Consider the following 23,147-nt stretch of genomic DNA (forward strand, 5'->3'; position numbering starts at 1 on the left):
ACTTGTCCACTACAAGCTGGACTGAGTGAGTCAAACTTGTTTCACATAAAAAACAAGGAGTCTGGTGGCACCTTAAAGACTAACAGATTTATTTGGGCATAAGCTTTCGAGGGTAAAAACCTCACTTCTTCAGATGCATCTGAAGAAGTGAGGTTTTTACCCACGAAAGCTTATGCCCAAATAAATCTGTTAGTCTTTAAGGTGCCACCAGACTCCTTGTTGTTTTTGTAGATACAGACTAACACGGCTACCCCCTGATACTTGTTTCACATAAACCACCAAAGAGCCATTATATTATATCTGTTTTCAGTCATTACCAAAATGGGCTGGATTGGAGTCAAACCAATGACTCATTGGTGAAAGTAAAGCTCATACCAAGCCCCTGAGCCAATCAGTTTCTCAACTTCTTTCTTCAATTCTGGCTTTGCATAACTTGCCTTCCTGCTAAGTGGCACCACATCTTCTCAGAGCTACCTGCCTATCAGTAATAATCTGCTGCCTAAAACAGTAATTAGTTTAGAATTTGCTGATCAAAGAGCTTCTTTATTTCAGTAACATAATGAGAATTCCCCAAGCTATTAGGAAGGAGTGTGGTGTAAAGTTAAGGGCAAATGATATCATTCATAAGCAATGCTTTCAGGAAACCATTAGAAGTTCATCTGGTATTTTTCACTTTCAAAAACTGCCTTTCTAATCATCATGGCACATTGGAATGATTACACAGGTAAAAGCACCATATAATACAGGATCAAAGTTTACAAAGTCATATTTTATCTCTGATTAATGGCATGACAGTAGCTGTGAAATCATGGATAGGAGCACATTTTTTATTACTTGTGCTGTTATTTTACACCTGCAGTTTATTAATAGTGCAACAGCTGCTGTGTACAGGATCAGAAACTAGATAAGGTCACAGGTTCCTCATGCAGTGTGGTGATCCTACCAGTGGCTAATTTCCAATAGACTTTGCAAGCTTTTCACATAGTGCTAATAAAGACCAAGAGCAAGGCCTCATATTACACTCCTCTCAAGGAAATCAGGTGGCTGTTCTCAGCTGTATCTGAGTCATGCTGGGTGATATGTCACTGCAGAGATTGAAGGGACTTTTTGTTTCTGGAAATTCCAGTTAGACAGTTCAGGTTATGCATGTGTACAGTAAGGGTTCATCTAGATAAAATTAATGCAGACGACTTCTTCAGGCAGCTGTAACCCTACTGTGTCTCAGAGGACATTATAAGCAAACACGGATATCAGTGTAAGGTTGCTAACAAAAGTCCAAATCCTTAGATTTTGTAACTCCCGTTCTCTTGTTAGATTCTTAATAGACTAATTTAAATATTTAAAAAAAATCGTCCTACATTTTGTATTAAAATAAGAAAAAAATAAATGACGAAATAAAAATTGGCCACTGCCAAGATATCAAATTGAGGCTCCTTTGAACCATATAATATTAAATTGTCCCTTTAAGGTCCTTCCATTAATATCCTACCTCCTCAAAGTATCCCCATGTACTCTTACAACCACTTTGTCACAGGGTAGCTGGGCTCTGTCCATAGACTGAGTCCAGTGCCCTGGACTGGAGCAGGTGAGCCCAATCGAGCTAATTAAAGAGGGCTGGGCTACACCTGGGCCTATCAAGGTAATTCTACACAGCAAAGGAAAATCCACAGCTGGCCTGTGCCAGCCAACTTGGGTGGGTGAGGCTGTCTTTCCTTGCTGTGTAGACGACTTCTAGACTCCAGCCTGAGCCCGGAAGTCTACACAGCAATGAAACAGCCCTCCAGTTGGGCCAACCGTGGGTTTTTCTTTGCTGTGTAGGCATACTCTCAAGGGCTGTTAGTAGGCAGCTGGCAGGAGGAAGGACTGAGACAGGCTGAGCCCTTGAGAGGAAAAGCCACAGCAGATTGGAGCTAGCACCTGTGGTTGGGCCCTGGAGCAAGGGGGCAAGCAGCTCATGGAAGCAGCCCTATGGATGCTGATCCAGGAGGGGAACAGAGCTGACTGATGTTGGGAGGCTACCAGGAGCAGGAGTGCTAGAGACTTCTGGGAGGGGGTGGCCCTGAAGCCTGGGGCTCAGGATTGAGTTAAGACTGTGTTTTTGTTTGTTTACCTCTGATAGGAAAATAAACCTCCTTGACTGAGGCTGGGAATAGCAGCATGCTTTGGATCCGGGGAGATGCGCTGGCCCTGGTAGCAGACAAGCTAGGCATGGGTTGTTGGGATCAAATGTTTACTGTGCACAAGATCCATTGCACGGGCTGCTTCAAAGCTGGAAGCTTGGATACTGTCACTGAGCACCACTGCACATTGCTATTTTTTTTTTTGCCAAAATCTTGAGAAATAGCTCTCAGTCTTACAGAAAAGCTTGGTAGTATGTTTTTTCTCACTTGTATAATAACTCCAAACATGAAAAAATGCTGTCTTTTTCCCTCTGGAAACAGATGCATAGTTTCCCTAGGTTTAAAGAGTTTTTATTGTCCACAAAAACTGCTTTTCACCTGAGCTAACTTCCCCACCACCTGGTGGTATGCAGTTCCCTTGAATGAATTTGTTTTGATATCTACAGGCCCAGGTCTATTTATGTGACTTACAATTTGCAGTTTAAGGAGCTGGGAGATTTCAGGGATGAAAACTTGACTTTCAGCCTTTGTTGAACAGTTTAGTGAAATTTTACAAAAATGCAAGATAGTTCTAGAAATGCTGGGAAAATGAAACTGAATAGTGTTATCCTGTCCACAGTGTGAATAACTTTTACCTTACATTATGACACTGTCAGTGTGATGTGATAGCTGTGAACTGTATATTGCTGTGAGTCTCTTACAATGATAATACAGAAAGTCCTATTAAAATCAGCATGTGGGAGGGAGACATATGTAGGGTCAAACTGTCCCCTCTGTAAACTCCACTGAAGTGACACCAGTGGAGTTACATCAGAGAATAATCTGGCCTCTTACAGTTAAAAAAAAAAAAAAAAGTCCAAGCTAAAGATGGCAGTGCTATGGAGGAGAAACACTGAGCAATATTTTACTTCTTACAGAAAGCTTCGAAACAGATCAAATGAGCACTAGAAGACATCTGTCTGTTATTTCCTGCCCACACAGCTTTGTTCTGTTTTATTGCCAGAGAGCTCCATAGATGATGTCACTTTTCTCTGAAGAGAACAGGCCACCAGAGCCTTTCACTGACATAATTAATTATCTGTAGTCTGGGCTAGGGCCAGCAAATTCCCATGGCAAGGCTCCTAGAAGTATTAACTCCACACTGCTTGATGCTTTCTGACTTTTAAAAGGCTGCAGTATAATTTCTTGTTTGTTGACATTGAAAAGGAGCTCTGCTCTGTATTATCAAATAATGGGTAGGTTGCTGCAACATACAGATTTACAGTTTCATGATCTTTGGCAGTGGAGAAGCAAGCTCAAAAGGTCACTGTAGATTATGTACACAAATCAAAGCATGTTGGGATATGTCTTACATGCTTCAGGAATGCATCACAATGGCTAAACCTGCTGTTTGGGGTTTGCTATATCCAGCTACATAAATGATATCTTAGCCACTACTAACCATATAAAAACATTGTGCACATGACTTGTACCCAGCAACAAGTAGAGACCACAAACTGAACAGCACTAGCTAACAAGAAGAATGCTTTTCAAACAATCTGTAGATTGTACATAGGGAAGAATCATCCACAGTTGCACAAAAAAAGACTCTTATCCACATTTCAAGATTTCTCTGGGGTTCTGTGTTACAGTGAATAATTTGTTTGCTGATCTCATTTTAGATTTTATTCTCCTTCCAGCAGACAGCAAGCTAGTCACAGAATTTATTGATGTTTAAATCTATGCTCTGATTTGCAGTAAAATCATGGTAGTAGATGATCAAAGTTTATACAATTTTCTTCAAGCTATAAAAGGTAACTTTGTTCAAAGCAGATTTTGCCAATAGTTAATAACTTTGACTTCATAGTTTTTAAGGCTAGAAGGGTCTGTTATGATCATCTAGTCTGACCTCCTGTATATCACATCCCATAGAATCCCAGGCAGGAATTCCTGCATCAAGCCCATAACTTCTGGCTAAGGTAAAACATACCTTTTTGTAAGACGCCTAATCTTGATTTAAAAACATGATGTGGTAGATTTGGCAGCACTTGCTTTAGTAAATTGTTCCAGTGCCTAATTACCTTCACTTATAAAATGTGTTTTATTTCCAATCTGAATTTGTTTAGCATCAGCTTCCAACCACATGCTCTTGTTATGGTACTGTCCATTAGATCAGTGGTCCCCAAACTGTAGGGCACGCCCCTCTAGGCAGGCATGGAGGAAAGTCTGGGGGGGGGGCAGAGTGGGCCTTAAGCCAGCCCCCATGGGGAGCGGGGAGGGAGTGCCACCCAGCGCTGCTTTGGCCCCAGCCACCAGCACCCAGTTGCACTCCCGGCCGCAGCCCCAGCTCCCGGTTACGGCTAAGCCCCCACTCCTGGCCACATGGGATGTGTGTGTGTGTGTGTGTGTGTGTGCATTCAATTACTGTTAATGGGGGGACACAAGAGGAAAAGTATGGACACCACTGCATTAGATTAAAGAGCCTCCTACAATCAAATCTCTTCCCTGTGCTCCTATTTGTAGATGGTGCTCAAGTCACATCTTAACCTTCTCTTTAGTCTGTCTCTATAAGGCAGGTTTTCCAGTCCTTGTATCATTCTCATAGCTCTTTTCTGAACCCTTTACAATTTTTCAACATCCACTCAATAACACCCTCCTCAACAGCCAACCTCTTGAAAGAAAATTAGTTTCCCCTGAACAAGAAGAGGGGATCATGCTTTCTCACTGGTACTAATGCCTTCATAGTCAGCAACACTTCAAGGAAGGATCTTGAAATCACAAAAACCTGTAGGTAACCAATTTACTGCATCTAATTCTGATTTACAGGATTTTATGCCACTCTGGCAGTGTAAAAGTCATTGAAGTGGGAGTAAAGTATAGCCATTTTAAGGCCTTTTTTACACTGCTATACCAGAGTCATGTAGAACAGCCTTAATGTGAATGAGACTCAGGCCTGTTATTTCATGACTAGCTGGTACCTAATTAAAAAAGGAAGAAAAAGGTGGGTTGAATTGTGATATCAGGGGAGAGCCTCCTTTGCTCCTCCTCTCATTCCCCTCTTATCCCAGGTGTTCTTGTGGTCCACACTCTGGATTAGGATCAGGAGATCTGGGCTCTGCTTGTGGTCTGCCACAGACTTCTTTTAAGACCTTGGCACAAATCATTTAATATCTTTGTGCTTCAATTCCCAGTCTGTATAATGGGGATGACAATACTTCCTTCCCTCCTGGGGATGTTATGAGGCTTAATTCATGAATACATTATTGTGGGTTGAGTGAAAGATCACTGAAGCGGGCGGGTGAAACTACCACCCTTCATTTACGAGAGCTGTAAGACAGTTTAGCTCCTTTACAGTAGCCCCCCGCCAGCCAGGAAATAGAATTATGCGGGTGGAGGACTTCACTTGAGATTGTTTTAGATAAGAGTGTGCGTGTGTATGGATGCGAGACAAGCTAAGAGAAGCAGAAACAGCCAGAAAAAGAAAGCCACACACAGCCAGTTCAAGCAAAATGTAGTGCTGGCCAAAAGAGGTTTGAGGCTGCAAGCGAAGAAACTATTGTGACAGTGAGTCACCTTGTTACCCCCTGCCACCAGCATAAGGGAGTCTTGCCTGTGTGTCAGCTCCTTAATGGCACCAGCCTTTCAGCCACTCTCCTCTGGGCTATACCAGCCCCATCTTTGCCTTGCAAGTGAACAAGAGGTGCACCCCAGTCCCAGAGTTCCTTTGAATTGTTCCCCTGTGATATCCAGCCCCTGAGGCTGGTTACTCACAGAAATACCAGATCCTCTGCCCCCAAGGGAGCTGTGTACACCATTTTACCAGTTTTACCTTAAATCATTGCTCCTGTAAAACGCAGATCAGTGGTGTAGCCAGGTGGAGGGAAGAGGGGGGGCAAAAAAAAAAAAAAGGTGCCACCCACTGCGGCGCTTTTACTGACGGGGCGGCTCTCCGGGTCTTCGGCGGCGGGCCCTTCACTCGCTCCACAGGTCTTCGGCGGCATTTCGGCGATGAAGTTTCAGTACCGCCGAAGACACCTGGAGCGAGTGAAGGTCCCGATGCCGAGGTGCCGCCGAAGACCCGGAGCGCTGCCCCGTCAGTAAAAGCGCTGCAGCGGGTGGCGCCTTTTTTCCCCCCACTCCCGGGTGAGTAAAATTAAAAAGGTGCCACTTGTGCTCGGTGGGGGAGCGGCCGCGTCCCCGCTCCCCCCCAGCTACGCTACTGGCGCAGAGCACTTGTAAGCACTTATCACAACACAAAAGAAGGCATATTTAAGAAAGAATAGTTATTCTACTAGAAATAAGAGAGAGTGGTGGAAACAAATGGCTACAATACAAAACAAAATCATGAAACACAAAGCTGGGTTTACACTTAATAGTTACCTTTTCTTTCTAATAAAGTAGGTTCCCCCCCGAAGTTCAGTCTGTTGCAGAGCTGGCTGGCTTCACAAGAATCAAGATCCAATTTTTCATGAGAATATCTCCACTCCTCATTGAAAGGCTCCAGAGGACCTTTCCCCACTCTGTGTTACACTGAAACAGTCTTTTGTCTCTATTCACAGGCAGGACAAATCCCTGTCTTGTTGTAATGTTCCTTTTTTAACCTTCAAGTGGTTTCAATTGTTTACGGTTGCCTCTGATGGTTTTCCATTGAAACTCTTGCTCCTAAGCAAAGCTAGACAATTGAGGCTGGCATTGGATCACCAGCTGAATAGGATGGGTGACAACTTTCTCCTGCTTGAATGGGCCATCACTGAGATATATTATTCCCTGGGACTCATTGCAACTCGAAGTCCATACGTACACTTCCAATATAAATACATTATTCCTTAAATATTACCCATGCATACGTCTCATAATTAAGGCTAAGATTTTGTCATGATTATTTTTAGTAAAAGTCATGGACAGGTCACAGGCAATAAACAAAAATTCACAGAAGACGTGACTTTTGCTGCTGTGGCTCCATGGTTTCTCCTGCCACTGTGGTGGTTGGGAGCTGTGGGGTTCCCCCTCTACCCGCAGCAGCTGGAAGCTGCAGGGAGCCCCCCCCTCCACCCATGGCAGCTGGGAACTGCAGAGTGACCATATTTCCCAAAGAGAAAACGGGACACCCCCAGCCACTTGCCCGAGGTGTCCCCCTCCCTTTCCCCTGCACAAGGCTGTCGCCCATCGCTGGAACCCTGTGGAGGGCCCACTCAGGAGTCTGTCACCTGTCGCTGGAACCTTGCAGGGGGCCTCCTGTCACTGCTGTCACCTGTCACTGGAACTCTGCCAGGGCCCCGCTGGCTGCCAGCTCCAGAGTCCCGCAGCCCTTGGGGCTGAAGCAGAGAATGTTACGGAGATCTCTGGAAGTCACAGAATCAGGTCTGAGGTCAGAGCTGTTTGCAAAGAACAGGAGGCCCTTTCCCAAGAGGTCTCTCTCACAACTATCTCCTGTTGATTGGTTCCTCCTGTGTTCAGGGAAACAGGACTTTGTACATTCCTTGTAAATAAACAAGATTGCATCAGATACCTGACTCCACCAATCTCTCCTAGCTGGAACAACCTGCAGTACCCTGGATTTTTAGCTAGCTTCTTGAGCCAAAATGGGATAGCAAAATGTACGGTCAGGGCCAAAAAGGGCTAATAAAATGTAACACGCTCAGATACTATGGATATAAATAGCACAGAAAAGCCTATAACCATTGTAATCAGCTCATTGATAAGTGGTGCCATTGTCGCCTCAGTGTAATCTCTCCTCCATTACCCTTCTTTTTAATTCATTTGCATACTGCAGCCCAGTTGGGAATGAGTAGGGAACACAATGACAAAAATACAAACATACCTTGCATATCATTTTAGTGTGTGCCTAGAGAGTACACCATCATTAAGCTTGCAGGGGGTGCAGCATGAGGGGACACGAGGTACTCTGATGCCTCACTGCCCCAGCAGTCAAGATGATGAACTGCAGATGAAACCCTGCTGCCGCCCTGTGTGAGATCTCAGCTTAATCCAGAGTATGATACACACAAACACAAATGTGTGCTAGTAGGTGGTGCTGGTAATGAACTGTATACAGAACTCTGCCTTGTCCAAGTGTTTCCTTGGCTTCCAACAAGCGGGATTTCAGTGCTCTGTATGCCAATGATGAACATTCATTTACTGATGATTGACATAGCTGCAGTAAAACTAGGACTACATTACAGAAGATACTTGCCAGCTTAACCAACCATTTAAAACTATGTTTATGGAAGTTATCTAAAAAATCTGGTCCTCCCAACTTATGCGCCAATAGCATATGAAATTTAACACACTTAATATCTCACTGTAATTTACTTTTTCAGCCCTCAAGGCAATAGTTTTCCATTATAAACCTGAACTCCTCTCTTTGTCTCTTTCAGACACAGAGGGGACAGATGATTATAAGTTAAGAACTACACATGTTTGGTCTAAGGGCGCTCTATTTTTGTTGTTGTTGTGGGGGGAGAAGGGTCTGTTAGGAAATTATGCTAAATTCTCTGAGAAAAAGAATCTATCATTTCTAGGACTCAGAAATATTTCATTTGCAAATCTCAGTGGGTGTGTTTAGAGGACGGCATCCCTTGGACAGTCTATCAATGATTCTACATTTTGGGTAATAGTTTGTCATTGCTGACTCTTGTATGCAGACCACTAAAATAAATCAGTCAGACTCAACTTTTTTTTTTTTTTTGAACATCATGCAGAATCTTGAGGTCAAAGCCAGTAAGCTATGGAAGATGTGGCAAGATCCAGGAGCATGAGAATAGCCAACAATTCTCTGAGTGAAAATGTTACATTTCTCTCATTTAAATCAACCAATAGGTGGAGCCTGTAACCCTAGATACAAGACACTTTCTCAGAGTTCAGGTTCCCACAAGTATGGTTTGAAAGCTTATATTTGCTGTTATTAAAATGCATTTTTGGAAGGAAAAATATTAGTTTTGATTTCAAGAGATTATCTGCTCCTCAGCTGAGGATCAGGAGACACAAATTTAATAAATACACCATTAGGGCAGTAAAGCCAATAAAACCAGACTAGGAGCCACAAACTCGAACATTAATTAATGACTGATGACTCAGTACTGCCCTGCAATGTGACCTGTGATACATACATTCACCGCAAGTTTGTTTCAAGAATCCCAGATAGTTTAGAGCTGGAGTGACTATAAAACTGCCGTGTGTTACAAGAGTGTCTGACATGTTCCCTCAGTAAAGAATGAGTCTTCAGTGAAGTACATGGGAAATTATACAAGCAGCTCCCATCATTGTTACTACACAATTCCTTATTAATTGAAGGACAAAATATCTTCTGATGTCAGCTGATCAAAAAAACCTTTTATCCATTAACTTCAAAAGGTAATAATGGAAGAAAAGGCAATTAAAGAATGTGGATCATAATTTGCTCCCCTGGAAGCCAATGGAAGTTCAGACATTGACACCTCTGGGAGAAAGACTGTGTCTTATAGTTTCAGGAATGGTGGTGCCAGACTGTTCAATTTTGAAAGGCTAAGAAGAGAAGGCTAAGGATATTTCCGAAGAAATGTGTGTGACACTGGTAAACCAGGAGCCAGCTCTTGCCAAAGTTGTAGGCATCCACTGAGCACTGACAAATTCATAGCTGGAAACCAGACTAGCTCACCTGTATGTTAATATTGTTCAAGACGGGTGTTGAACTTGTAAGAATGTGTTTAATGTTTAGACTCTATAAAATGCTTGTAAGTTGCTGCGTGCAGTAATCTTATTTGTAAAATGTCTGTATTCCATGCTATAATATGTAAATTTTGCTTTATAACTGTAAAAATCCCTGTTCTGAACTTGTGAACCTAGACAAGAAAAGTGGTTTTCCCACCCATCCAGAAGAAATATCAAGTGTAAGTGGACCACTGTGGAACATCACAACAAAAAGGCTGGATAAGGGCCCTCTTCTACCCAGGAAGGTGCTATGTGCGAGAAGGCAGGCCCCATCAGTTTGAATTCTGGAAGAGGGAATAAAGATGGCTAACATGAAGATTTTTCATCTCTTTGCTGTTCGGACTCTGATAGGGCTGGAGCTATGAAGCAGAAGCAGAGATCCCCAGGGTCAACCTGGATTAGCCCTAAAAAGACATTCAGTCTTGACAGATTACTACATCTCTGTCACCTTTTGGAACCATAGACCAAACTCATTTGTGTATGTATCAGGGGTAGCCAAACTTACTGACCCTCTGAGTCACATATGACAATCTTCAGAAGTTCGAGAGCCAGGGCATACCTGCCAGGGCTTGGGGCTTCAGCCCTGCGGGAGGCACCTGCCTGGGCTTGGGGCTTCAGCTGCTTTTGCTGCTGCCTCTCCCCAAGGAGCTAAAACAGAGACCCCTCCCTGTAGCTCCCAGCTGTTTGCCACTGCCTCCCCACGCAGAGCTAACACCTGGAAGCTGAAGGGTGGGGCCACTGAGGGAAAGCGGGGGAGTGTGCCTAGGGGTGTGTGACTCAAGCTGTTGGGAGGACCGAACCTTTAAACTGTGACCCCCCCTACACACACACTCTTACAGGCAGCCGTCGTCTCTGGTAGAAGTCCCTAGCCCCACCACAGGGCAGAAGCTCTGAGCTCCACCACCAGTCTGGTAGATGGAGAATGGTGGGTTTGGAGGGCTCTGGGAGCTGCACTTTAACTGCAAAAGAGCTGCATATGGCTCACGAGCTGCAGTTTGGCCACTCCTGGTATATATGTTGCCTGCTTTCACCTGTAAATAACCCTCTCATTTCTTTTTCCTAGTTAATAAATCCTTAATTAGCTACCAGTGTTGTCTTTGGTGTGAGATGTATGGTACAAATTGATCTGGGGTAAGTGACTGGTCTCTTGGGACTGGGAGCAACCTGAATATTTTGTGATTTTTGGTGTAAATGACCATTTATCACTAAGGCCAGCTTGCCTGGGTAACAAGATAGACTGAAGTGCCCAAGGGGACTGGCTGTGACTCCATGGTCAGACTGTTACAGTGACTCAGGAGTTCACATTTGTTACGGTTGGTGAAATCTAATTGAAGAACATACCACCAGTCTGGGGTGTCTACCCTGCTTTTGACAATCTGCCCTGAGGTTCGCACTCTCAGTTGTGAGCCATTCCAGCCAGCATGACAAGGTGCTCTTAGCCCTACCTCAAGTCTCGTCTAGAAGATTCAGTGGAGCTGATACCCGTCCCTCCCCAGTTATTCCTTCTCTGTTCTGTTACCAGTGCTTAGTTGGCACAACAGAGACAAACTCTGGTGTTCACAGTTCATGGAGGAGGACAGACAGAGCTATTATGAAGAAGCTATTCACTCTACAGTTAAATATAGATAACAGTATAAAAACTTCCAGCTGATGTTTTTATAAACAAAATTTTTAAACAATTATCTATTTTTAAGGCAGTTTTATTACTAAAGAGCCAGCTTAACTTCAGTGGAAACAGGAAAATGCTGAAATAAATCACCATGCTTCAGCAAACTGTGTCTTAGTACTTTCTCTTGCAAAAACAGCAGGGTTCCATTTTGTAATTCTAAATTTTTGGGAGTACAGACTTGTGGTATGCTGGCTCAGATTGCCTTGAATCACAGTGCTTAAGCAGTGTAGTGATCGTAATTATAGCAAAACAGATGATTAGCTGGAATTTACCTCAGATAACAATTCCATTCATGAAGCCCTTACCATCTGAAATCTACTTTAGTTTGGTATCATGTCAAAAACATGAGTTGCTAGAAAAGCAACATGTATTCAGTCAGATCTGAGGGAATAGTTTAGCTCCTTGTAGCAATACTGTTTTTTGCGCTCTCTCTCTCTTGTATATGGCCTCTGCATAGTAACATTCTCTAGATGCAGTTGTAGGTCCATAAGCCATTTCAAGGTCTCTTTTCTGATGTGTTTTTTGCTACTTCTAGTGCTATCATTCTGCTGCCATGTCGAGTTCCTCCTTCTCCTTCATTCTCTTCCTTCTTTCTCAGTCCCTCCTTCCTTTTCCTCTTCCTGCTCTCTATTTCAAATTCACTGGTCTCTGTTCCATTCCTCCTTTCCTCTTCATCTCCCTTCCTCCATCACTCTACCCTTTTATTTAATTCCATTTCATTTAGCCTAGTTCTCTCTCCTGCCACTGACCTTACCTGCCTCCTTTTTACTGTTGCTGTGTATATATCTAGAATTTTCTCAATGCTTTAGTAAAATTAACTCTCATCTAAGTAATATGATCAGATAAGAGTGGACTAAATCAACCCACTCATAATGCTCAGCATAGTTAATAACTCGGCTCTCCTCCTCACCTCTTAGACACAGGTTTATCAATCCTGGTCACCCACACTCCATTCCAGATGACCAACGCGTCTCACACCAGCTGATACTCCTGATGGCCATTTCAGAACTCCCTCCACTTCCCTCACCTCACATACACCATTTGATTCTGTTGCTTCCCTCTGGATTGATTCTCCAGCAGCTTTTCCTCACTTCCCTTTCTAAGTGAGTCCCCCTCACAAATCATAATGTAGCACCTCCATATACCACCCCACCAACAGCCCCACCTTCCTTGCTCCAGTATACAAGCAACTAATTATTTAATCAAATCAATTCAAGAATGTGAGAGTATGTCCAGTATTTCTTTAACCACTTTCCATATCACCCATCACAACAGTGTTTAAGCCTATCGTCACAATTTCTGATGGAAGCAAATACAGTACAAGAGGACAGAAACAGTTCTTACTGCCACAGTGACAGCACTGTAAATACCCAAGAGAGATGGGAGGAAAGATGATGTAAGAAGATAGAAGATGGACAGTAAAGTTATGTAGGTACACATAGTTATCTAAATGTAGACTAATATTGATCTCCAAATGTGGAGATAAGGTTTTTTTGATTTCAGACCAATTCTCCAATTTGTCAAGGCCATTTTGAATTCATCCTCTTCTCCAAAGTGCTTGCAACCCCTCCCAAGTTGGTATCATCACAAATTTTATAAGACTACTCTCCACTCTATTATCCTACTCATTAATGAAAATATTGAATAGTACCAGAACCAGGACAGACCCTTGCAGGACCCCACTAGATTTGTCCTCAACTAGCCATTGATAACTATTCTTTGAGTAGTCTTTCAACCAGTTTTCATCATCATCAAACACACATAGTCTATTAAGGACCTTAAGAATCAAAGAATCATAGAAATGTAGGGATGGAAGGGACCTCAAGAGGTCATCAAGTCCAGCCCTCTGCACTGAAGCAGGACCGACTAAACCTAGACCATCCCTGACAAGTGTTTATACAAACTGTTCTTTAAAACCTCCAATGACGGGGATTCCACAACCTCCCGTGGAAGTCTATTCCAGAGCCTATCTACCCTTATAGTTCTTAATATCTAACCTAAATTTCCTACCTTCAGTGGCATGGAGAACAATTGGTCACCATCCTCTTAATAATAGCCTGTAACATATTTGAAGATTGTTTTTAGCTCCCCTGCCCTAGTCTTTTCTCAAGACTAAACATGCCCATTTTTTTTAACTTTTCCTCATAGGTCAGCTTTTCTAAACGTTTTATCATTTTTGTTGCTCTCCTCTGGACGCTATACAATTTGTCCACAACTTTCCTGAAGTGGATGCAGCACTCCAGCTGAGGTCTCACCAGCACCTCATAGAGCAGGACAATTGCCTCCTGTGTCTTACATATGACACTCCTGTTAATATAAGACCATTGCACCCTCCAGAGTGACCACATTTGAGAGCACTGCACTAGGCATCATGTAGTGAAGTTCCCAGCTTTGGCTCAATCCTGCAAATCCATGCATTTCTGAAGCAGCCGCAAAGGCAGTGCCAGATAGGGTCAGGGTATGCATTCTTTCAAGCTTCAATGGAGAGTTTGACCGCATAGTGCACTCGTTGCTTTTGTCCATTCTGACAACACAGCCAAAGAACACGCAACACCACTTTTGAATATAACAAGCAATGGAAGGAAAACTAGATCTTTGGGAGACTCTGACATTTTGCACATATGGAATGCCTCTAGCCCAGCGGTTCTCCAACTGTGGGTCAGGACCCTATTTTAATGGGGTCGCCAGGGCTGGCGTTAGACTTGCTGGAGCCCAGGGCCAGAGCCGAAGCCCAAGTCCCACTTCCCAGGGCCGAAGCTGAAACTCGAGCCGCACCGCTCGGGGCCGAAGCTGAAGCCTGAGGGCTTCAGCCCTAGACAGCGAGGCTCAGGTTACAGGCCCCCTGCCTGGGGCTGAAGGTCTTGGCCTTCAGCTTTGGCCTCATCACTCAGGGTGGTGGGACTTGGGCTTTGCCCCGGCCCCCCACACCTGGGGTGGTGGGGCTTGGGCAGGCTCAGGCTTCGGTCCCCTCCTGGGGTCATGTAGTAATTGTTGTTGTTAGAAGGGGGGTCACAATGCAATAAAGTTTGAGAACGCTTGCTCTAGCCATTCCTAGACCCTGTGGGAGTCCAGGGTTCTGATCCATATAGCAATACAGGTAGTACACAGATTTGATAAATCCTGAACGTAATCTCAGAGCAAAGATGTTTTTGTGTCCATCAGTAAGACAAGTATTCTTGCAGGAAGTAGTGAGAACTATTTGTTGAAGAACATCTGGTTTGCTGCGACCATTTTAATTCTGCTTGCAGCCCAGCTAGATGAACTTGACAACGCTCTCAATGGTTCTTGATCCCACTTCCTCCTAGGATTCTCGTGGCCCAGCTCTCAGGTTCTGGACCTCAACCAGGTTTGCACCCACCTTATATACCACATTTCCCTAGTTTGCTTATGAGAATGTCACATGGGACTGTGTCAAAAGACTTACTAAATAGTCTACAGCTTCCCTCTTATCCACAAGACTAGTAAGCCTGCCAAAGAAGGAAATTAGGTCGGTTTGCCATGATTTGTTCTTGACAAATCCATGTTGGCTATCCCTTATAGCCCCATCATCCTCTAGGTGCTTACAAACTGATTGTTTAATAATTTGTTCCAGTATCTTTCTAAGTATCGAAGTTAGGCTGACTGGTCTATAATTCCTAGGTCCTCTTCGTTCCAATTTTTAAAGGTAGGTGCTATGTTTGTCCTTTTCCAGCCTCTGGGACTTCACCCGTCCTCCAGGAGCTCTCAAAGATAATCACTAATGGTTCCAAGATTACTTCAGCTAGTTCCCTGGAGTGGAACTTCTGGACTGGAGAGGGTGGTGGAAACAGGCTAGACTTGGTGCTGCTGGAAAAGAGGAGTTTGGGGACAGAGGCTTGATCCCTGAAAGGAGAGGGATGGTGGTGGTGGATGGGAGGAGTGGAGATAGTGATCAGAGGTAAGTGAGACAAGAGTAGGAGTGGATTTGGGGGATGAAGGGTGAAGAAGATATGAGACTGGAGAGGAATGAAAGATAGACCATTGTGGAAGGGGAGAAGAACATAGCTGGAAAAGAAAAGAAGGAAAAAGAGAGAGAAAGCTAAGGGAAGAGTGAATGTCAAATACTGACAAAGAGAGAAATGTAAAGTAGAGTAGAATAGAATATATTAATATACAATGGAAGGAAAGAAAAGTGGTGTGAAAGGAAAGAGCAAGAAAAGGCTGTAATAATTTACAATTCTTAATTATTTATTAGAAAGATGAATGACAAAACACTACAATAAACTACCTATAAACAAGTGCAGTTAGTGGCTTTGTCTGTTAGCTGTGGAGGTCTGGGCTAGTGCAGCCACACCAACGGCTGGGCAATGATGGCTGTGATTAGGGCAAACCTCATTTTAGCCAAGACCTTAGCCAAGGACTCCAATGTAGACTGTCCTGCTATCAGCTTCCTCTTTTTTATTACTGGAAGTACTAGCTCGAGCACCTTGAATGTATGCAACTGATACAGTGTAACGTAGGAAGAGATGCAATCCCTCAGATAACTAGGCCCAAAGCAGTTAGAGTTTTATAGGTTAAAACCAAGGCCTTACGTGTAGTGTGACCTGGTAGCCTTAGTCCAGTTCCTAATGTACAGGCGTTCACGTTACAAATTAGACTCTTATTAGCACTCTATCCAGAGAGGCCAATGATTGAATGGACACACCAAGAAGAAATCCCTCCAGGCTGAGAATTGGTGGTATGGTGGAAACTTGCACTGACATTGACTATGCTGAGTCTATTGCTCTTAAGAGAAATGAAGAACTCCAGTCTTCAGGGATCTCAGTCTGATGCCTTTCATGAGCATAGGTGTGGGAACCAGGGGTGCGGAAGGTGCTGCAGCACCCCCTAGTTTTACATGGGGCTGCTAGACCCATGCCTGGGGGTCCGCTCCTGGCCCTGCACACGGGGCTCCACATCCGACCCAGCTGTGTCCTCAGCCTCAGCCCTCTTACCCCTGTCCATGTACCCCCCCCTCCAGAACCCATGGCCCTGCTCCCGGCCCCAGCTCTAGAGAGCAGCAGGGGGCAAGGACAGGGACGGGAGGGGGGGGCACAGCTCCCCCACTCTAAAAAGTATTCAAGCACCACTATTCATAAGCATTAAAATTAATTGTAAAATGAAACCTTGTTTTTAAAGGATTTTTTTTTTCATAGATTCATAGATTCTAGGACTGGAAGGGACCTCGAGAGGTCATCGAGTCCAGTCCCCTGCCCTCATGGCAGGACCAAATACTGTCTAGACCATCCCTGATAGACATTTATCTAACCTACTCTTAAATATCTCCAGAGATGGAGATTCCACAACCTCCCTAGGCAATTTATTCCAGTGTTTAGCCACCCTGACAGTTAGGAACTTTTTCCTAATGTCCAACCTAAACCTCCCTTGCTGCAGTTTAAGCCCATTGCTTCTTGTTCTATCCTTAGAGGCTAAGGTGAACAAGTTTTCTCCCTCCTCCTTATGACACCCTTTTAGATACCTGAAAACTGCTATCATGTCCCCTCTCAGTCTTCTCTTTTCCAAACTAAACAAACCCAATTCTTTCAGCCTTCCTTCATAGGTCATGTTCTCAAGACCTTTAATCATTCTTGTTGCTCTTCTCTGGACCCTCTCCAATTTCTTCACATCTTTCTTGAAATGCGGTGCGCAGAACTGGACACAATACTCCAGTTGAGGCCTAACCAGCGCAGAGTAGAGCGGAAGAATGACTTCTCATGTCTTGCTCACAACACACCTGTTAATGCATCCCAGAATCCTGTTTGCTTTTTTTGCAACAGCATCACACTGTTGACTCATATTTAGCTTGTGGTCAACTATAACTCCTAGATTCCTTTCTGCCGTACTCCTTCCTAGACAGTCTTCCCATTCTGTATGTGTGAAACTGATTGTTCCTTCCTAAGTGGAGCACTTTGCATTTGTCTTTGTTAAACTTCATCCTGCTTACCTCAGACCATTTCTCCAATTTGTCCAGATCATTTTGAATTATGACTCTGTCCTCCAAAGCAGTTGCAATCCCTCCCAGTTTGGTATCATCTGCAAACTTAATAAATAATCTCTGCCCATTTGTCATGCAATGTTTACACCTTTCACAATAAGCTCCTAAAAAGATGTTACATCTGACCATTTGGAAGACTGACAATTTCTCAGGGCAGCTGTTTTGTGGTAAATTCATGTTGTTTTTTTCACACCCCTGCGTAACATAAGTTATACCGATAAAAGTGGTAGTGTAGACATGGCTTGTCTAAAGAGTGCAAGAGACAAATGTAACTGGTAACCTCTGAGCTGTGTCTGATATATACCAGTGCCACACTAGGGAATCATGCTAACACAGAGGATATAACTAGAGGGTTGAGTTGAAAGGTGCTTCTACTTTAATTGGTGTGAAGTGTAGATTTTAAGCGTGGTAGACAGTTTCCTACATCTGTCAGGCAACAGACAAAAACCTGGCTCATAAATAATTTTCCTTGAAAAATAAACTATTCCTAGTGGAGTACTGCATTTGCAAACGAGATTTTATTATTGTTTTTTTTAATCTGAAATAGGAGGGAGGCTGGTAAAAATGTGTACATGCTGCTTCCTGTTTCCTTTCAGGCCCCTGATCAGGAAATGTTTAACATTGGGGTGGGTATTTCTGTAGATTAATGGCTGCTCTTTGGAAAATATAGAGGGAATATTTTCTTGCCAGTACAAACATGTAGATGTATCAGACTAAAGTCTGTGTACCACAGATAGGATGACACCTTAGCTGGAAAGATCCATGGTGCCTCTGCTGTTCTGTTATGGTAATCTATGCCTTTTCTTTTGTGTCATCGAAATCACTGAAAGTGTTAGGCACAGGGATATTATTCTTTCATGTCTGACTGTAGTTCAGGTTCTTTTTTCTTTTTAAATCAATATTTCATGATTTAAAAACCAGCAGACATTTTTCATGTTGTTACTGGGGAAACATCCCCTGCAAATTGTTTACCCCCATGCATGAGGTGGGTGGTTAAAGACTACATAATCTCTGCTTGCTTTCTGTAAGCAGTAAGATGCTGCAGAATAATAACTATTGTATCAAGCGGTGTGTGGCTTTTTAAATCAGTTCCTGGCATGAGCTTGTTCTTATTCCCTCCTGGAGAGGCTGTCCTTAAGGCTCTCCTGCCCATGAATATTGGGACGAAGTCTAATTACTGCAAGTTTGTAAATGCATTTTTTCCTTCTACTTTCTTACAGAACAATATTTAGGCACTGGTGACGTTAGTGGTTTATGAAACTCTATTCTTCTGTAAACTCAGTAACTAGATATGGCCAAGCTAGGAAATTTGAGGACAGACAAACCAGTGTCTGACATGGCTCTAGGAACCAAAACTCAGGCGAGCTACTGTAGGTCACTGTAGTTTTTAAAAAAAGTTATAACTATCACTGTTAGGAGATGTCCATATAGCTTGTTAGCATTTTCAGCCCCTGGAGCAGAAGCTAGGGATTCACATCCCATACTAAGGTCTCATCAGTACCGACAGCAATGCAACAGAGTACTGGGAGGTCGCTGCATTGTTAGAAGTGTGATAAATTAGATCTGTTGCCTTGTAGATGTTAAAGACTTGATGGCACTTTTTGCAAAGATATTGGTTAATCCTAGATGCAAAGCCTGCAGTCATTCTCTCAACAAAACCTTGTCACATGTGTCTATATGATGTTTGTTCTGCTGGTGTTTAAATGGTTTCCAAAGACAAGGCTGTCACCCTATTTTGCATGTCCTGGACCCTGTCTCAATATCTTGAGTAGGAAAGGTGCTTTATAAAGCACTTAAACCATGGCACCAGAGCTGTGGCTAACAGGAGTCTCTTGTTCTAGAGACCAGCTAAGTAATGTAATTTGAACAATCCAGAAGGTTTGAAGACCAAGCTAAACCCAGAGTTTGATTTGGCTCTGTGAATCAAAACACTTGTCAAGCCACTACAGTTGACTATACACATCTGAAAAAGAAAGTACGTAAAACGATACAGTGTAGTAGGTCACTGTGACAGCCAGGGAGTAGTGCCAGAATATTCACCCTGGCATGATTCTTTTTTGGCTTGTCCTCATTTATGATCACAAAGCCCAGACCTTCATCTCAAGCCAGGCTTCTTTGGCCTGCCCACTCTATTAACAATTCAATACATTTAGCATAATTGGGTAAATAATTCAAATTGGTTTTTGAAGCTATATTAAAAACCCTACGGATTAACAATTAATACTTTCCACTTCAATAGCACCTTTCTCCTGAGGATCTCAAAGTGCTTCACAGACACGAACAAATTTAGCTTCACAGTCCTCTTGTGGGGTAGGTAAGTATCAATAGATTCTACGCTCTTTGTGGCAGGGACTATTCATTTGTTTGAATAGTGTCTAGTACAATGGGACTACAATCTTGACTGAGAACTTTGGATGCTACTGCAGTTCAGATGATGATTGTGCTCAGTTACCATATGAGGATATGGCATATGAGGAGGTGGATGGATGGGCCTTTAATCTTTCTGTTCCCTCAATGTAAAATGAGAGATAAAGACTGAAGACCCAGCTGTGCTCCAGTGAAGTCTACAGGAATTTACATGAATGGGAGCAGGATCAGCAATGCTTAATTTGTAATGAAAGAGGTGGCGGGGCTCAAGCTGGGTGGTGGGAGAGTGGCTGCTGCTGGCCAGCACTGGGCATGGTATGGTGTTGTTACCATTACTTCTGTACTGCTGCTGCCAGCTGTGCTGCCTTCAGAGCTGGGCAGCCAGAGAGTGGCAGCTACTGACCGGGCGCCTAGCTCTGAAAGCAGTGCCGCTGCCAGCAGCAGCACAGAAGTAAGGGTGGCATGGTATGGTGTATTGCCACCCTTACTTCTGTGCTGTGGCTGGCAGCAGCACTGTCTACAGAGCTGTCCAAGGGCCCAGCACGGGGCTATGAACTGCCAAGTCTAGAGGTGCCAGGGCTGAGCTCTGGCAAGCCCCAGCACAAATTAAGCACTGTGGATCAGGCTGTAAGTGACTTAACCAAAGTTAGACAGAATTCTACAACAGAGCCAAGAATAGAAGCAAATCTCCTGCCATGTAGGCTTGTGTCTTCACCACAAAAGTGTATTTCATCCCTCCCCCATCAGTGATGCATACAAATCACTGAACTGATTTCTGCTTAAATCTTTCAGGAAACCACACATATGTTAAATGATTAATCAGATCAGACTGCATTCAACACTACAGCTGTGTGTGACAATTTTGCTTTGCAAAAATTAACACTGATATTTTCAAACATAGTTGCAAATCTCATCCAAGGTGAAATTTTTCCATTTTTAACAGTACACATGGCTAGTGAAATTCTGCCCCAGAAGCAATAGCATGACTTTTTGTAAAACTGAATCAGACAGAATTTCATTCTCTTTATTTCCATTTGTCATAGAAAAATTATGGTTGTATTCCTCTGGAAAGGTGCCTTTTGTTTGTGACAAATTAAAGTCGAAAAACAAAGAACAATTTAGTTTCTGCCACTACATGAAAAAAAAAGTTGGTTTCTCTTCTCTGCTGACAAGATTATTTTTCTTTTATACATATCTACTAAGAAAGCAACCAACCAATGCACCTTAGACTGTGCCTTGGTATTTTGGTGATGAAATATGGATGGAATAATAGTGTTCAGTAATGAGCTCAGGCCTGATGTTTTTGCAGTGGTGTTGTAACTCAGGTTTCTCAATGGCTGATCACTCACAACATAATTGTTTCCTGCCAGTGGATTAATGGAGAGGCAACAGGGATGAGTCCAAAACTAAAGGAAAAGTCCAGTGAATGTGGCTTTCAGGAAAAGCAGGGCATAAAAAAAGTGCTGTGTAATAGTGGTGCACTGGAAAGAAGGGGCTGGGGATGATAAAAGCTCTGACCGCATTTAAACTGCACCTGGGTAGTTTTAGGAGAAATGCAGAGAGGGGACGCCACTATGAAAAGAAATCCCATTCCCCCTGTTATAGCACCATCCCAGCTGTAGGTAAATGTGTTAACTCAGCCAGGAAAATTGGTATAGCTTTCGGAATGTTGCTGTGGTTCACAAATATAAACACAAGTGCAGTATAAAAGGCTAAATTGTTTCATGTATTGCCCCACTGCCACCTCAAGCATTACTGATTTCCAGGTTTCTCCCTCGCACTGAATAACTGTATTCTGGGTTGTTTCCCCCATTGTACTTGTTTGCATCTGAATCTCATTTGGTTGTTTTCTGCCCACATGTCTAATCTCTTTAAACCTCTTAGTATTTCTCTTTCTCTTCTGAGGCTACGTCTACACTACGGGGGGGGGGGGGGATCAATTTCAGATACGCAAATTCAGCTACGGGAATAGCGTAGCTGAATTCAACATATCTGATCCGACTTACCCCGCTGTGAGGACGATGGCAAATCGACCGCCGCGGCTCCCCCGTCGACGGCGCTTACTCCTACCTGGGCTGGTGGAGTACACGCGTCGATTCGGGGATCGATTTTTGCGTCCCGACGAGACGCGATAAATCGATCCCCGAGAGATCGATTTTCTACCGCCGATCCGGGCGGGTAGTGAAGACCAGCCCTGAAACTCCTTTGCAACTCCTCCCTCCTTTGCACCTCCTCTGCAAATCACTAATGAGGATTTCAATAAGGCTGTACTTAATAGTGACTTCTGCACTAAACACCTCAACCCACTCACTCTCATTTGTCATTACTCCGCCTTTGGAGTCCTTTGTCTTAAATGTGTGTGCCAATGTTGAAACCCAAGTCTCTCAAGGTACGTCTACATTTAGAGCTGGGGGTGTGATGCATAGCTGCAGGAGACATCCTTGCACTAGCTCTTATTGAGCAAGTATGCTAAAAATATAGTGTAGCCACGGCAGCATGAGCAGCAGGAGGGGCTAGCCTCCCTAAGTGTCTGCCTAGGGTCTCTCACAGGCAGGTACTCAGGGCAGCTAGCCTGTCCCACTGCTTGCTCTGCTGTGGCTGCACTCCATATTTAGTGCAATAGCTTGGTGAGGGCTAGTGTGAGTACGTCTAGTGTGAGTACGTCTCCTGGAGCGGGGAATTATCTCCCCAATTCCAAGTGCAAACATACCCTCAGAGAAGAGTGTAACAAGGAGAAAAGGCAGAAGAGTTATATAAGAGAGAGGATGTTTTATTTACCTGCAGTTCTCCTTCCATTATACTGAGGAGCCGGATTAAGTCCTCTTTAGAAAGTTCTATGGATTTCTTGTTCTTTCGTTCACCAGGTGCCGGTGAGTTTAAGTGTCGTTTTACAGTCCCTGAGACCATGACCTCCTCTTCCTTTCGATGAGATTTGTTCTTTTTCTTGGCATCTTCCTGAAGGTTTTCATTCTCTGCATTGCTGACAATGGGCTTAGAACTGGAGAAATGCCCATTAGGAGAGCTTTCTCCAACTTGGTTTCGGGATCTCATCCCCACCTAGAGAGAGAAAATTATAAAGATGCATTTTCTAAGCATGTAAAACTATTTACATGAACACTTGATCTACAGCAGAATTATTGCCAAGAGGAAGAGCCATCGTTTCATTCTCAATACCAAGATTAATGTCATGCTCAATGCAAGAGTGCTGAAAAGCTCACCCATGTCAACAAGTTTGTCTTTGGAAGCCAATGAATCAAAATATTGATTATAAACTTAATAGAGCCTTAAAACAGGGTAACCATACTGAGGTGAGTTACATTCTGCAGTGCTT

The 23,147-nt window shown here is 43.5% G+C and overlaps 1 protein-coding gene across 2 annotated transcripts in view; it reads right to left on the bottom strand.

The window, feature by feature from the left end:
• FILIP1 (filamin A interacting protein 1) overlaps nucleotides 1-22,867 on the bottom strand; it is an 86,575-nt gene extending 63,708 nt beyond the window's left edge. For both annotated transcript variants that reach the window (XM_065401270.1, XM_065401269.1), the window contains exon 1: nucleotides 22,595-22,867. In XM_065401270.1, the coding sequence (XP_065257342.1) occupies nucleotides 22,595-22,867 (273 nt within the window). The remainder of the gene's footprint in view (nucleotides 1-22,594) is intronic.
• Nucleotides 22,868-23,147: the final 280 nt, after the last annotated feature.

This window comes from Emys orbicularis, chromosome 3 (assembly GCF_028017835.1).
Source record: "Emys orbicularis isolate rEmyOrb1 chromosome 3, rEmyOrb1.hap1, whole genome shotgun sequence".
NCBI lineage: Eukaryota > Metazoa > Chordata > Testudines > Emydidae > Emys > Emys orbicularis.